The 15,000-nt window shown below is 42.9% G+C and overlaps 1 protein-coding gene across 2 annotated transcripts in view; it reads right to left on the bottom strand.

Annotated features, from left to right (window-relative positions):
• The window catches only part of LOC124039491 (zinc finger homeobox protein 4-like), a 194,731-nt gene that overhangs the window by 130,894 nt on the left and 48,837 nt on the right, over window positions 1-15,000 (bottom strand). For both annotated transcript variants that reach the window (XM_046355509.1, XM_046355510.1), the window contains exons 2-4: window positions 7,748-10,162; window positions 5,057-5,311; window positions 4,499-4,781 (exon numbers count right to left, since the gene is read on the bottom strand). In XM_046355509.1, coding sequence (XP_046211465.1) covers window positions 4,499-4,781; window positions 5,057-5,311; window positions 7,748-9,391 — 2,182 coding nt within the window. In that variant the 5' untranslated portion in view covers window positions 9,392-10,162. The remainder of the gene's footprint in view (window positions 1-4,498; window positions 4,782-5,056; window positions 5,312-7,747; window positions 10,163-15,000) is intronic.

Genomic DNA, 15,000 nt, shown 5'->3' with positions numbered 1-15,000 from the left:
ACTAATCCCCTAGGTATATACAGTCACACTACTGTCTATTATCTATCCTAGTCACTAAACCTCTATGTATATACAGTCACACTACTGTCTATTATCTATCCTAGTCACTAATCCCCTAGGTATATACAGTCACACTACTGTCTATTATCTATCCTAGTCACTAAACCCCTATGTATATACAGTCACACTACTGTCTATTATCTATCCTAGTCACTAAACCCCTACATATATACAGTCACACTACTGTCTATTATCTATCCTAGTCACTAAACCCCTATGTATATACAGACACACTACTGTCTATTATCTATCCTAGTCACTAAACCCCTATGTATATACAGTCACACTACTGTCTATTATCTATCCTAGTCACTAATCCCCTATGTATATACAGACACTCTACTGTCTATTATCTATCCTAGTCACTAATCCCCTATGTATATACAGACACTCTACTGTCTATTATCTATCCTAGTCACTAATCCCCTATGTATATACAGTCACACTACTGTCTATTATCTATCCTAGTCACTAATCCCCTATGTATATACAGACACACTACTGTCTATTATCTATCCTAGTCACTAATCCCCTATGTATATACAGACACTCTACTGTCTATTATCTATCCTAGTCACTAATCCCCTATGTATATACAGACACTCTACTGTCTATTATCTATCCTAGTCACTAATCCCCTATGTATATACAGACACTCTACTGTCTATTATCTATCCTAGTCACTAATCCCCTATGTATATACAGACACACTTCTGTCTATTATCTATCCTAGTCACTAAACCCCTATGTATATACAGTCACACTACTGTCTATTATCTATCCTAGTCACTAATCCCCTATGTATATACAGTCACACTACTGTCTATTATCTATCCTAGTCACTAATCCCCTATGTATATACAGTCACACTACTGTCTATTATCTATCCTAGTCACTAATCCCCTATGTATATACAGACACTCTACTGTCTATTATCTATCCTAGTCACTAATCCCCTATGTATATACAGTCACACTACTGTCTATTATCTATCCTAGTCACTAATCCCCTATGTATATACTGTCACACTACTGTCTATTATCTATCCTAGTCACTAATCCCCTATGTATATACAGACACTCTACTGTCTATTATCTATCCTAGTCACTAATCCCCTATGTATATACAGACACTCTACTGTCTATTATCTATCCTAGTCACTAATCCCCTATGTATATACAGTCACACTACTGTCTATTATCTATCCTAGTCACTAATCCCCTATGTATATACAGACACACTACTGTCTATTATCTATCCTAGTCACTAATCCCCTATGTATATACAGACACTCTACTGTCTATTATCTATCCTAGTCACTAATCCCCTATGTATATACAGACACTCTACTGTCTATTATCTATCCTAGTCACTAATCCCCTATGTATATACAGACATTCTACTGTATATTATCTATCCTAGTCACTAATCCCCTATGTATATACAGACACACTACTGTCTATTATCTATCCTAGTCACTAAACCCCTATGTATATACAGTCACACTACTGTCTATTATCTATCCTAGTCACTAATCCCCTATGTATATACAGTCACACTACTGTCTATTATCTATCCTAGTCACTAATCCCCTATGTATATACAGTCACACTACTGTCTATTATCTATCCTAGTCACTAATCCCCTATGTATATACAGACACTCTACTGTCTATTATCTATCCTAGTCACTAATCCCCTAGGTATATACAGTCACACTACTGTCTATTATATATCCTAGTCACTAAACCCCTATGTATATACAGTCACACTACTGTCTATTATCTATCCTAGTCACTAAACCCCTACATATATACAGTCACACTACTGTCTATTATCTATCCTAGTCACTAAACCCCTATGTATATACAGACACACTACTGTCTATTATCTATCCTAGTCACTAAACCCCTACATATATACAGTCACACTACTGTCTATTATCTATCCTAGTCACTAAACCCCTATGTATATACAGTCACACTACTGTCTATTATCTATCCTAGTCACTAATCCCCTATGTATATACAGACACTCTACTGTCTATTATCTATCCTAGTCACTAATCCCCTAGGTATATACAGTCACACTACTGTCTATTATCTATCCTAGTCACTAAACCCCTATGTATATACAGTCACACTACTGTCTATTATCTATCCTAGTCACTAAACCCCTACATATATACAGTCACACTACTGTCTATTATCTATCCTAGTCACTAATCCCCTATGTATATACAGTCACACTACTGTCTATTATCTATCCTAGTCACTAATCCCCTATGTATATACAGACACACTACTGTCTATTATCTATCCTAGTCACTAATCCCCTATGTATATACAGACACTCTACTGTCTATTATCTATCCTAGTCACTAATCCCCTATGTATATACAGTCACACTACTGTCTATTATCTATCCTAGTCACTAATCCCCTATGTATATACAGACACACTACTGTCTATTATCTATCCTAGTCACTAATACCCTATGTATATACAGACACTCTACTGTCTATTATCTATCCTAGTCACTAATCCCCTATGTATATACAGACACTCTACTGTCTATTATCTATCCTAGTCAATAATCCCCTATGTATATACAGACACTCTACTGTCTATTATCTATCCTAGTCACTAATCCCCTATGTATATACAGACACACTACTGTCTATTATCTATCCTAGTCACTAAACCCCTATGTATATACAGTCACACTACTGTCTATTATCTATCCTAGTCACTAATCCCCTATGTATATACAGTCACACTACTGTCTATTATCTATCCTAGTCACTAATCCCCTATGTATATACAGTCACACTACTGTCTATTATCTATCCTAGTCACTAATCCCCTATGTATATACAGACACTCTACTGTCTATTATCTATCCTAGTCACTAATCCCCTATGTATATACAGACACACTACTGTCTATTATCTATCCTAGTCACTAAACCCCTATGTATATACAGTCACACTACTGTCTATTATCTATCCTAGTCACTAATCCCCTATGTATATACAGTCACACTACTGTCTATTATCTATCCTAGTCACTAATCCCCTATGTATATACAGTCACACTACTGTCTATTATCTATCCTAGTCACTAATCCCCTATGTATATACAGACACTCTACTGTCTATTATCTATCCTAGTCACTAATCCCCTATGTATATACAGTCACACTACTGTCTATTATCTATCCTAGTCACTAATCCCCTATGTATATACAGTCACACTACTGTCTATTATCTATCCTAGTCACTAATCCCCTATGTATATACAGTCACACTACTGTCTATTATCTATCCTAGTCACTAATCCCCTATGTATATACAGTCACTCTACTGTCTATTATATATCCTAGTCACTAATCCCCTATGTATATACAGACACTCTACTGTCTATTATCTATCCTAGTCACTAATCCCCTATGTATATACAGTCACACTACTGTCTATTATCTATCCTAGTCACTAATCCCCTATGTATATACAGTCACACTACTGTCTATTATCTATCCTAGTCACTAATCTCCTATGTATATACAGACACTCTACTGTCTATTATCTATCCTAGTCACTAATCCCCTATGTATATACAGTCACACTACTGTCTATTATCTATCCTAGTCACTAATCCCCTATGTATATACAGACACACTACTGTCTATTATCTATCCTAGTCACTAATCTCCTATGTATATACAGTGTCTTTGGAAAGTATTCAGACCCCTTCACTTTTTCTGTATTTTTGTTACATTACAGCTTTATTCTAAAATGGATTCCATTTTTTCCATTCATCAGTCAACACACAATATCCCATAACGACAATTTTGTTTTGCATTTTTTTACATTTAAAAAAAATGCCTTTTTTACATAAGTATTCAGACCTTTTGCTATGAGACTCTAAATGGAGATCTGGTGACCCCTGTTTCCAGTCATCATCCTTGAGATTTTTCTACAACTTGATTGGAGTCCAACTTTGGTAAATTCAATTAATTGGACATGATTTGGAAAGGCACACAAATGTCTATATAAGGTCCCACAGTGCATGTCAGAGCAAAAACCAAGCCATGTGGTCGAAGGAAGTGTCCGTAGAGCTCCGAGAAAGGATTGTGTCGAGTCACAGATCTGGGGAAGGGTACCAAAACATGTATGCAGCATTGAAGGTCCCCAACAACACAGTGGCTTCCATCATTCTTAAATGGAAGAAGTTTGGAACAACCAAGACTCTTCCTAGAGCTGACCGCCCGGCCAAACTGAGCAATTGGGGGAGAAGGGCCTTGGTCAGCGAGGTGAAGAGAGAGACATATGTTCTAGAGGAGGTATGGGCCAGATAGACACAGCGCAATAGAAGAGAAAGACAGAGATGGAGAGAGTGACAGAAACATTAAGTGTTAACAGTCATCCTGATTCTCACCTAGCCCAGAGCTGAGTGCAGTAGCCGTATTGGGGTCCAGCTGGAAAGGGTTAATAATCATCTGGGCGTCTGGGCCGGGGCTCTCCAGCTTGACCCCGGTCAGGCCGATGTTCTGAGCCAGGTAGTACTGGTAGAGCTCAGCCTCGGCCGGGGCCAGACCCAGGTGCAGACCGTGTTGAATCTGCTTCATGTTCTGTTGCAGCAGCATCATGTTGTGCATGTGTTTCTCGCTGGTCATGTGGATGCGTAGGTTCCTCGCCACGTTGGTCTCATAGTCACACACCTGGACGAGGAGGGGAGGTGTATATATATATATATATGAGGAACATTAGTTGAATGGGTTCTCAAAGGATGTGTGGTAACTAAGTACTCATATACAGGTGTACAAGTTTACAAAGTTGAAAAGTGTCAGTCAAACAGAGTAAGAAGAAGCTACGTCAAGACACTGGATTATTGGCGGAGTTGTGATTTTTCCTGTAATGGATCAGGGGATCCTAGATGTCTAAAACAATGATCAGCACCAGAACAGCCCTAGTCCCAAAGTGTAGTTTCACCAACCTCACAACGCCACATGGGCTTCTGTTTGGGCTTGGACGGCGAGGGGGTACCACAGCCCCCCGCCAGGCTGCCGCTGGGCACGGGCTTGGCATGGCTATGGCAGGGGGAGTGGGTGTGGCTGTGGCTGTGGGTGTGAGTGTGGGTGTACTGTGGTTCAGTGCCCCCGTTCTGCAGGGTCTGAACGTTGTTCAGGTGCTTGTCCGACTGCATGTGGATGCTCAGGTTGCCCTTGGTCGTGGTGGAATAGTTACACACCTAGAGATAAATCAGAGATAGAGAGGGTGTTATTTATATAGATAGACTGTAGAGAAATGGCTGCAAATGTTCTACTTTTAAACTCGGACAAAACAGAGATGCTTGTTCTAGGTCCCAAGAAACAAAGAGATCTTCTGTTGAATCTGACAATTAATCTTAATGGTTGTACAGTCGTCTCAAATAAAACTGTGAAGGACCTCGGCGTTACTCTGGACCCTGATCTCTCTTTTGAAGAACATATCAAGACCATTTCAAGGACAGCTTTTTTCCCATCTACGTAACATTGCAAAAATCAGAAACTTTCTGTCCAAAAATGATGCAGCAAAATTAATCCATGCTTTTGTCACTTCTAGGTTAGACTACTGCAATGCTCTACTTTCCGGCTACCCGGATAAAGCACTAAAAAAACTTCAGTTAGTGCTAAATACGGCTGCTAGAATCCTGACTAGAACCAAAAAATTTGATCATATTACTCCAGGGCTAGCCTCCCTACACTGGCTTCCTGTCAAAGCAAGGGTTGATTTCAAGGTTTTACTGCTAACCTACAACGCATTACATGGGCTTGCTCCTACCTATCGCTCTGATTTCGTCCTGCCGTACATACCTACACGTACGCTACGGTCACAAGACGCAGGCCTCCTAATTGTCCCTATAATTTCTAGGCAAACAGCTGGAGGCAGGGCTTTCTCCTATAGAGCTCCATTTTTATGGAATGGTCTGCCTACCCATGTAAGAGACGCAAACTCGGTCTAAACCTTTAAGTCTTTACTGAAGACTCATCTCTTCAGTGGGTCATATGATTGAGTGTAGTCTGGCCCAGGAGTGGAAAGGTGAACGGAAAGGCTCTGGAGCAACGAACCGTCCTTGCTGTCTCTGCCTGGCCAGGTCCCCTCTTTCCACTGGGATTCTCTGCCTCTAACCCTATTACAGGGGCTGAGTCACTGGCTTACTGGGGCTCTTTCATACCGTCCCTGGGAGGGGTGCGTCACTTGAGTGGGTTGAGTCACTGATGTGATCTTCCTGTCTGGGTTGGCGCCCCCCCCTTGGGTTGTGCTGTGTCGGAGTTCTTTGTGGGCTATACTCAGCCTTGTCTCAGAATGGTAAGTTGGTGGTTGAAGATATGCCTCTGTGCTTTGGCAAAGTGGGTGGGGTTATATCCTTCCTGTTTGGCCCTGTCCGGGGGTGTCATCGGATGGGGCCACAGTGTCTCCTGACCCCTCCTGCTGCAGTAGTTTATGTGTCGGGGGGCTAGGGTCAGTTTGTTATATCTGGAGTACTTCTCCTGTCCTATTCGGTGTCCTGTGTGAATTTAAGTGTGCTCTCTCTAATTCCCTCTTTCTCTCTTTCCTTCACTCTCTCGGAGGACCTGAGCCCTAGGACCATGCCTCAGGACTACGTGACACGATGACTTCTTGCTGTCCCCATCTTGGCCATGTTCTGTTATAATCTCCACCCGGCACAGCCAGAAGAGGACTGGCCACCCCACATAGCCTGGTTCCTCTCTAGGTTTCTTCCTAGGTTTTGGCCTTTCTAGGGAGTTTTTCCTAGCCACCGTGCTTCTACACCTGCATTGCTTGCTGTTTGGGGTTTTCGGCTGGGTTTCTGTACAGCACTTTGAGATATCAGCTGATGTAGGAAGGGCTAAATAAATACATTTGATTTGATTTGTTTTGATTTGAGAAAGAAACACAGAGAACATTTTGACAGATGAGGGAGAGAGAGACAGAGAGAGAGAGGACAGAGAGAGACAGAGAGAGCAAGAGAGAGAGAGAGAGAGAGAGAGAGAGAGAGAGAGAGAGAGAGAGAGAGAGAGAGAGAGAGAGAGAGAGAGAGAGGCGTGTGAAAGAGAGAGAGAGAGAGACAGAGAGAGACAGAGAGAGAGAGAAAGGAGAGTGAAAGAGAGGGAGACAGAGAGAGAGAGAGAGAGAGAGAGAGAGAGAGAGAGAGAGAGAGAGAGAGAGAGAGAGAGAGAGAGAGAGAGAGAGAGAGAGAGAGAGAGGAGAGGAGAGGACAGAGAGATAGACAGAGAGAGAGGAGAACGAAAGAGGGAGAGACACAGATAGAGAGAGAGAGAGAGAGAGAGAGAGAGAGAGAGAGAGAGAGAGAGAGAGAGAGAGAGAGAGAGAGAGAGAGAGAGAGACAGAGAGAGAGAGAGAGAGAGAGAGAGAGAGAGAGAGAGAGAGAGGGAGAGACAGAGAGAGAGGAGCGTGAAAAAGCGAGAGAGAGAGAGAGAGAGAGAGAGGAGAGAGAAAGAGAGAGAGAGGAGAGGAGAGAGAGAGAAGAGAGGAGAGAGAGAGGAGAGAAAGGAGGGAGAGAGAGAGGAGAGAGGGAGAGAGAGAGAGAGAGAGAGAGAGAGAGAGAGAGAGAGAGAGAGAGAGAGAGAGAGAGAGAGAGAGAGAGAGCGAGAGAGAGAAAGGAGAAAGAAGATAGACACACCTCGCAGCGGAACGGCTTGTATCCACATGTATAACTCTCTCCCCTGGCCAGGCGTGGGTGAGCTTGCCCAGTACGACAGTACACACAGGACCCTCCAGACTCTGGGTGCTTCTCCTTCATGTGGGCGTCCAGTGTCTGCTGGTACTTGTAGTGCCAGTTACACTTGGGACACTTTAGTGTCTTGCAGGAGTTACGAGAGTGCATCATGGTCATGTGCCCTCCTAAGGATCGGGAGGAGCCTAGGACCGTGTCACATTTAGGGCACTCAATGCAACTGCCTGGGGACCCCTCACCCAGTCCAGGGGTACCCGGTGTGCCAGGAGTGCCAGGGTTTCCCCCATGCTGGTGCAGGGGTCCCGGACTATCTTCGTCTCGTGGCATCATCAGGTGAGAGGAGGGGGAAGAGCCATCTGGACCAGCCAGGACTTCACTGGATGAGTCGTTACTGCTATCTCTATCTCTGGCTAGGTCTGAGTTTATCTGATTCTTCTCCATCTCCTCACGGGAGGAGGAAGAGGAGGACAAGGGGCCTTTGTTTCCGCTGTACTTCAGCACGCTGTTAGACAGGTGGCAAATGCTTTGGTTTAAAATAGGGAAATCTTTGCTACTAGTGCTGTCGCCAGCCGGTTCGTCATCCTCTGTCTCGATCTCCACCCCTCCATTGAAGTAAATGTCGTCCCTGTCTTCTTCTGGACTCTGTCCTCCTTCTGCAGCCCGCTCACGTTTGATCAGTGGGTATGAGTTCAGGTCCGACCCGGGTCCGTTGGGATGCAAAGTGCATGGAGGAAAGCCCTCGCAGTCGCTCTCGGGAAAATCCCGCTCCAAGTCAGTCGCCATGGGAGATGAGTGAATAAGGGAATCAGAACTGGCGGGGGTTCTGAGGGAGGTTCCGGTCACACCCCCGAGATTTGGATTGGTCTCGGCCTTTGGCATTGGTGGGGTTCTGGGGGTTTGGTTGGCGGGGTTAGAGCTCGCGCTCCCTTTCAGGAAAGCAAACCCGGCCTGGAGGGAATCAGTGTTCTCAGCATGGAACGCGTTCCACAGGCCGTGGAACCCTGAATCAGGACCCAGGAAGCTAGTGGCAGTAGAGAAGTGGGGTAGCACAGAGTTGGTGGGTTTTTTTGGTTCCAGAAAGCTTATAAGGGGTTCTTTGTCCTTGCCAATCCCCTGGATGATGGCAGAGACGTGCTTGTTGCTTAGGAGCTTTTGCTCCTGCTCGTTGAGCGTCATCCGGTGGTCGTGGACGGCATGCGTCACAAACGACCGGCTGTAGCCAAACGACAGCTTGCAGAGGAAACACATGAGCACTGGCTTCCTCTGTCCATCACTCACACAACTCTGGAACTTGGACAAGTCCACATTGTTGGGAACATCTTTGGACACACAGGAGTTTTTGGCTGCGCCGTCGACCGTCAAATAGTCTTTGTCGTTCTTGTGGCGAAGGTCGTAGACGCGGAAACTGTGCAACACCGGGCCGCTAGCGCCTACAAATGCTGAGGTATTTGGGAACGACAATTTTGCCACTGGGTCACCCGGGAATGCTTTCCCGAGGGATGACGCAATGTGGAAAGTGTTGATGACCTGTGGGCAGAAGGACAAGGGTGCAGTTGCAGGCAGCTCCGTCTGGTCCTGATCCCCCCCCATGGGTCGTCAAACCGCTATGTGCATTATTGGTGGCAGCGGTGGGATTGTGGGGGCTGGGGGGGAAGGTTTTGAGGGACAGAAGCCCCTGGGAGGCACCACTGCGATGCTCTTTGGAGTCCTCCAGGATGAAGGCAGATCCGTCGGGCTGGTAGACGATCTCGCCGCACAGGTTCTCCACGTCACTATCTTCTAACTCATCCTCCATCTCGCTGTCTCTTTCACACACCTCCGCCACTACATCAGGCTTCCCCTCCCTCACTCTCGCCCTCCTCCTCCTCCTCTTCCCGCCCTGCTGCGTTAGGCAGACGAGTGTTGGGGCAGTGGTGCTCCATGTACTGCTGTAAACTGGAGAAGGAGGCGGAACATTCGTTACAGGGGATCTCCTTCACTGGGGCCACCAGCGAAGCAGCAGTGTGGGCATGGTCCGAACCCAATACAATAATCCCGGTCCCGGTAACAGTCCCGTTTCCGGTAAAGCTTTCTATGCGGCTGTGCTGCTCAGTCTTCAGCGGGCTGCCGGTGTCTGTGGTATTATTGGGGGAAGCTGGGCTGTGCTCTGGTGCAGCGGCGGTGTGATTGGTGTCAGAGTTGGGATCCATCCCAGCGGCAACTGCAGTTCGGTCTCTCTCGGTCTTCTCTGCGTCACGCGGCCCTGTTGGCAGCAACAACAGCTTCTGACCATTTTCCTGCCGCAGGACCATAGAAGGGGAGTCACAGGTTGCCATGGCGACCTCTACATGGGGCTCTCATCTCATCCAGCCGGACAGGGACCTAAAGAGAAAAAGAGAATGTCTTTACAAAAGTATTACAGCAATAGCAATCAGTTTATCATTAACAGTCAATAATATAACAAAAAGAATGTTAAGATCCTGCACCCATAATTCCATAATTGATGTGACAATTGAACACTGACTGCCAGGGAAGGCCTACCACAGAGGCATCAGTTAAAGGAGCCGCCTGACAACCTGTGAAAAGTGAAAATCCAATATAAACTATAGATCTGAGTGGCTCTGTCTTAGAGCAGACAGCCAGAGCCCATCGCCTACTCCTGAAAACTAGTGAACACCTGCACACAAAAGTTTCACTGCTTTGCTCTCTCTCTCTCTCTCTCTCTCTCTGACCACTCACTGATTAAAATGCCCTGGAAACAGAGGGAGGAGCGAACGAATGTGACTGATCCCTCGCTCTGGCCATGAAAAAAGGAGAAGAGTAAAGGAGCGAAGGAGAGAAGAGTCTTTTAGGCTCCTGTGTCGGTAAGAAAATCAGCTTAGTCTAAATCTGGGCCTGGTAAAGATCCCTCAGCAGGTAGATAAAACTCCCTGATTAACACCCCAGCGTCATTCATTAAACCTCATCCCCAAGCCCTGCCCAAGCCCTGTCCAAGCCCTGTCCACACTGGCCAGCCACCAACAGTACACTAAAAAGATCCCTGGTCCTATAAAAAAATAATTTATAATGGAGACCTGTCCCTGTAAACCAATGCTTTTGTAAGGCAAGCTGTGAATGAACCAACAGTCGAATGAGGGTTTAAAATGCAACTGCAACCTTCAAATCCACCCACCTGCTACTGCCTGTCTATCGCTCCATGCCCGACTATCTCTCCCTGTCCATGACACAGAACAAAGCAATTAGTGGATTCAGATGAAACAAACCACAGCCTGTGGGAGGGAACTATATGGATAGTAAAGCGTGAGGATTGAAATCAAGTGTGTGTGTGTGTGTGTGTGTGTGCGTGTGTTCTGTACCGTAATCAAGTCTAATCGGAGATGGCAGAGAGATGATACCATGTAGAGTAGTACAGATGCAAAAACAAATGATAGCTGAATAAATAGATGACACATCTGAGAAAAAGTATTTCTGTGATTAATGTGGAAACAATGGGTTTTAATGCTGAGAGTCAGATGTTTGCCTACAGTGTTGAACATGTCTCTCAGTCTAACACACCCGGCAGGCAGGCTACACAACAATAAACCCCGTTGTTCTTTCCCTCTAGTCTAGAAGCACGAAGAGTATCTATGTTATTTTTACTAAGACACAATTTACCCATTACATTCTCCAAACATAAAATCACAAATCTGACCAGTTAGTCAAGTCAGGTCAACTTCATTCCGGCTTCTGTACCATCCTGTTTTAAGAAGCTTACAGGGAAAATATAATGGAGTCTGAAGCTGTTTAGTAGCAACGGGCTTTAAGTGCTAATATGAAAGAGACTAGAGGATTCATTCCTTGTCATTTTGCTTCTTATTTCCTCAGTAACAGGCCATGATGTGTGTGTTGGACATAAAAAAGTTGGTTTAACAGGAATGATGTATATTCTCTGAAGACGTAGCGTTGAGACATGTCTTGGAGACGTACCTATCTCTACACTGCATAAGCCTCGCCACACATCCACCGACAGTAATCTAAGGTCAGTTTTGTGTTTCCCACTATAGCTAAGGTTAGAATTTGGGGAGGGTAAGTTGATCTGAGATCTGTGCTCACAGGCAAGTCCTACACATAGCGCGCCAACAACTAGTTAATGCTACGTATATCTAGTAAACCTACTGCCAGTACACTTTTGCAAGCAGATCCAAAATTAACATTAGTATTAGCAGGTAAAGTGTGTTCATCCATCTTACCCAGGTGTTAAACTAAAGTAGCATTAAGGCTAATGCAGGTAATGTATGTTAATCCATCTAACCCAGGTGTTAAACTAAAGTAGCATTGAGGCTAATGCAGGTATAGTGTGTTAATCCATCTAACCCAGGTGTTAAAGTAGCATTGAGGCTAATGCAGGTAAAGTGTGTGACATCTACATTAGATGTCTTGCTTCTGTCTGGCTTCTGTCACAACACATTCACTGTTTCACAGCACAGGAACTAAAACTTCAGTCAGCACCTCTGCGCACAATATTTGAGAAGTGCTTTACAAAAAAAGTTGTTGAAGTCATTCCCAGGATTGTCCCCTTTTGAATATCAATCTACCATCTGGGTTTAATTTTTGTTTGATAAACTCAGAACTCCTCTTCTTTCTTTATTTTCTCTGACAACTTTCTGAGCAGCAGCTTTTTAAACCCAGATCAAGTTACTGCAGTGTTTAGTAACCTCAGTGTTCTCCTCTCCTCCTCCTCATGTTATTAGTCTCCAACAGCAACGAGAGAGAGAGAGAGAGAGAGAGAGAGAGAGAGAGAGAGAGAGAGAGAGAGAGAGAGAGAGAGAGAGAGAGAGAGAGAGAGAGAGAGAGAGAGAGAAGGAGACAGAGAGAGAGAGAGAGAGAGAGAGAGAGAGAGAGAGAGAGAGAGAGAGAGAGAGAGAGAGAGAGAGAGAGAGAGAGAGAGAGAGAGAGAGGAGGGCCAACTTTTGGTTTGAAACAGTTCCTTTCCCCTACTAGAACAAAGCGATGGCTGGGACCAGTCCTACCTTTAGTTTTTAATTAAGCCTGCCTTTCCCTGGCCTCCCCTGAACACACACAAACACACACACACTGTGAAGTGATTAAAGAAGTGTCTGATCTGATGCTGAGAAAGAAATAATAGCAGTGGAATGCTAACCAGACCCCAACGTTAAGAGGGCTAAAAGAATCCTAGGCCTATTGTTGTTCCTCCCTCCTCCTCCCTCTTTCCCTCACTCCCTCTCTCCCTCTCTCCCTCTCTCCCTCTCTCCCTCTCTCCCTCACTCCCTCTCTCCCTCACTCCCTCTCTCCCTCTCTCCCTCACTCCCTCTCTCCCTCTCTCCCTCACTCCCTCACTCCCTCTCTCCCTCTCTCCCTCACTCCCTCCATCTGCTTTTCTCTCACTTGAAGAGAAGGACAGCAGACTTTCTAAAGCAGGGGAACTATCTTCTCCTTTCTGTTCACACCATGTTTCTCGCTCTCTACTGAGGAGTTACCAGTGGGGTAAAGTAATGAAGTAAAAATACATTCAAGAATTACTTAAGTCGTTTTTTGGGGTATCTGTACTTTACTATTTAATATTTTTGTAATTTTACTTTTACTTTATTACATTTCTAAAGAAAATAATGTACTATTTACTTCATACATTTTATAATGACACCCAAAAGTACTACTTATCAAGAGATGTCTGAGAGTTGGGGTGTTTCACTGGCTATCCGTAAATAAAATAAATAAAAACTAGAAAATGGTGCAGTCTGGTTTGATTAATAAAATTAACTTGAAATGATTAAATATTTTACTTTTGATACTTAAGTATATTTTAGCAATTCCATTTTCTTTTGAAATTAAAGTATATTTTCAACCAAAAACTTTCAGACTGTTACTCAAGTAGTATTTTACTGGGTTAATCTCGATTTCACTTAAGTCATTTTCTGTTAAGGTATTTACATTTACTCAAGCATGTCAATTGGGTACTTTTTCCAGCAATAACTAGCTCCCTAGCTCTCTGCATTAAGTTGTTGCAAAACAAGCCGAAATGTACAGAGTTACAAGTTAAACGTTTAGCCTACTGAGTAACCAGAGCATGGATCATCAACTACATTCAGCATCTAATGCTTCATACCCGTACCACCATAATATACTACATCTAATACTTTATACCTGTATCATAATATACTACATCTAATACTTTATACCTGTACCATCATAATATACTACATCTAATACTTTATACCTGTACCATAATATACTACATCTAATACTTTATACCTGTATCATAATATACTACATCTAATACTTTATACCTGTATCATAATATACAACATCTAATACTTTATACCTGTACCATAATATACTACATCTAATACTTTATACCTGTATCATAATATACAACATCTAATACTTTATAACTGTATCATCATAATATACAACATCTAATACTTTATAACTGTATCATAATATACAACATCTAATACTTTATAACTGTATCATCATAATGTACAACATCTAATACTTTATACCTGTACCACCATAATATACTACATCTAATACTTTATACCTGTATCATAATATACAACATCTAATACTTTATACCTGTACCATAATATACTACATCTAATACTTTATACCTGTATCATAATATACAACATCTAATACGTTATACCTATATAACCATAATACACAACATCTAATACTTTATACCTATATAACCATAATATACAACATCTAATACTTTATACCTATATAACCATAATATACAACATCTAATACTTTATACCTATATAACCATAATATACAACATCTAATACTTTATACCTGTACCATAATATACAACATCTAATACTTTATACCTGTATCATAATATACAACATATAACACTTTATACCTGTATCATAATATACAACATATAACACTTTATACCTGTACCATCAAAATATAAAACATCTAATATGTTGTATCTGAATCATAATATACAACATCTAATACTTTATCCCTGTATCATCATAATGTACAACATCTAATACATTATAACTGTATCATCATTAAACCTGTACAACCATAATATACAATATCTAATACTTTTAATACTTTTAACCTGTACCATCATAATATACAACATCTAATACTTGATACCTGTATCATCAGTAAACTAAAAAGATTAGGCATGGGTCCTGAGCTCCTCAAAAAGTTCTACAGCTGCAACATCGAGAGCATCCTGACTGGTTGCATCACTGCCTGGT

The sequence above is a fragment of the Oncorhynchus gorbuscha genome, linkage group LG07, assembly GCF_021184085.1.
Source record: "Oncorhynchus gorbuscha isolate QuinsamMale2020 ecotype Even-year linkage group LG07, OgorEven_v1.0, whole genome shotgun sequence".
Lineage (NCBI taxonomy): Eukaryota > Metazoa > Chordata > Actinopteri > Salmoniformes > Salmonidae > Oncorhynchus > Oncorhynchus gorbuscha.
This window is presented reverse-complemented; position numbering and strand designations above follow the sequence as displayed.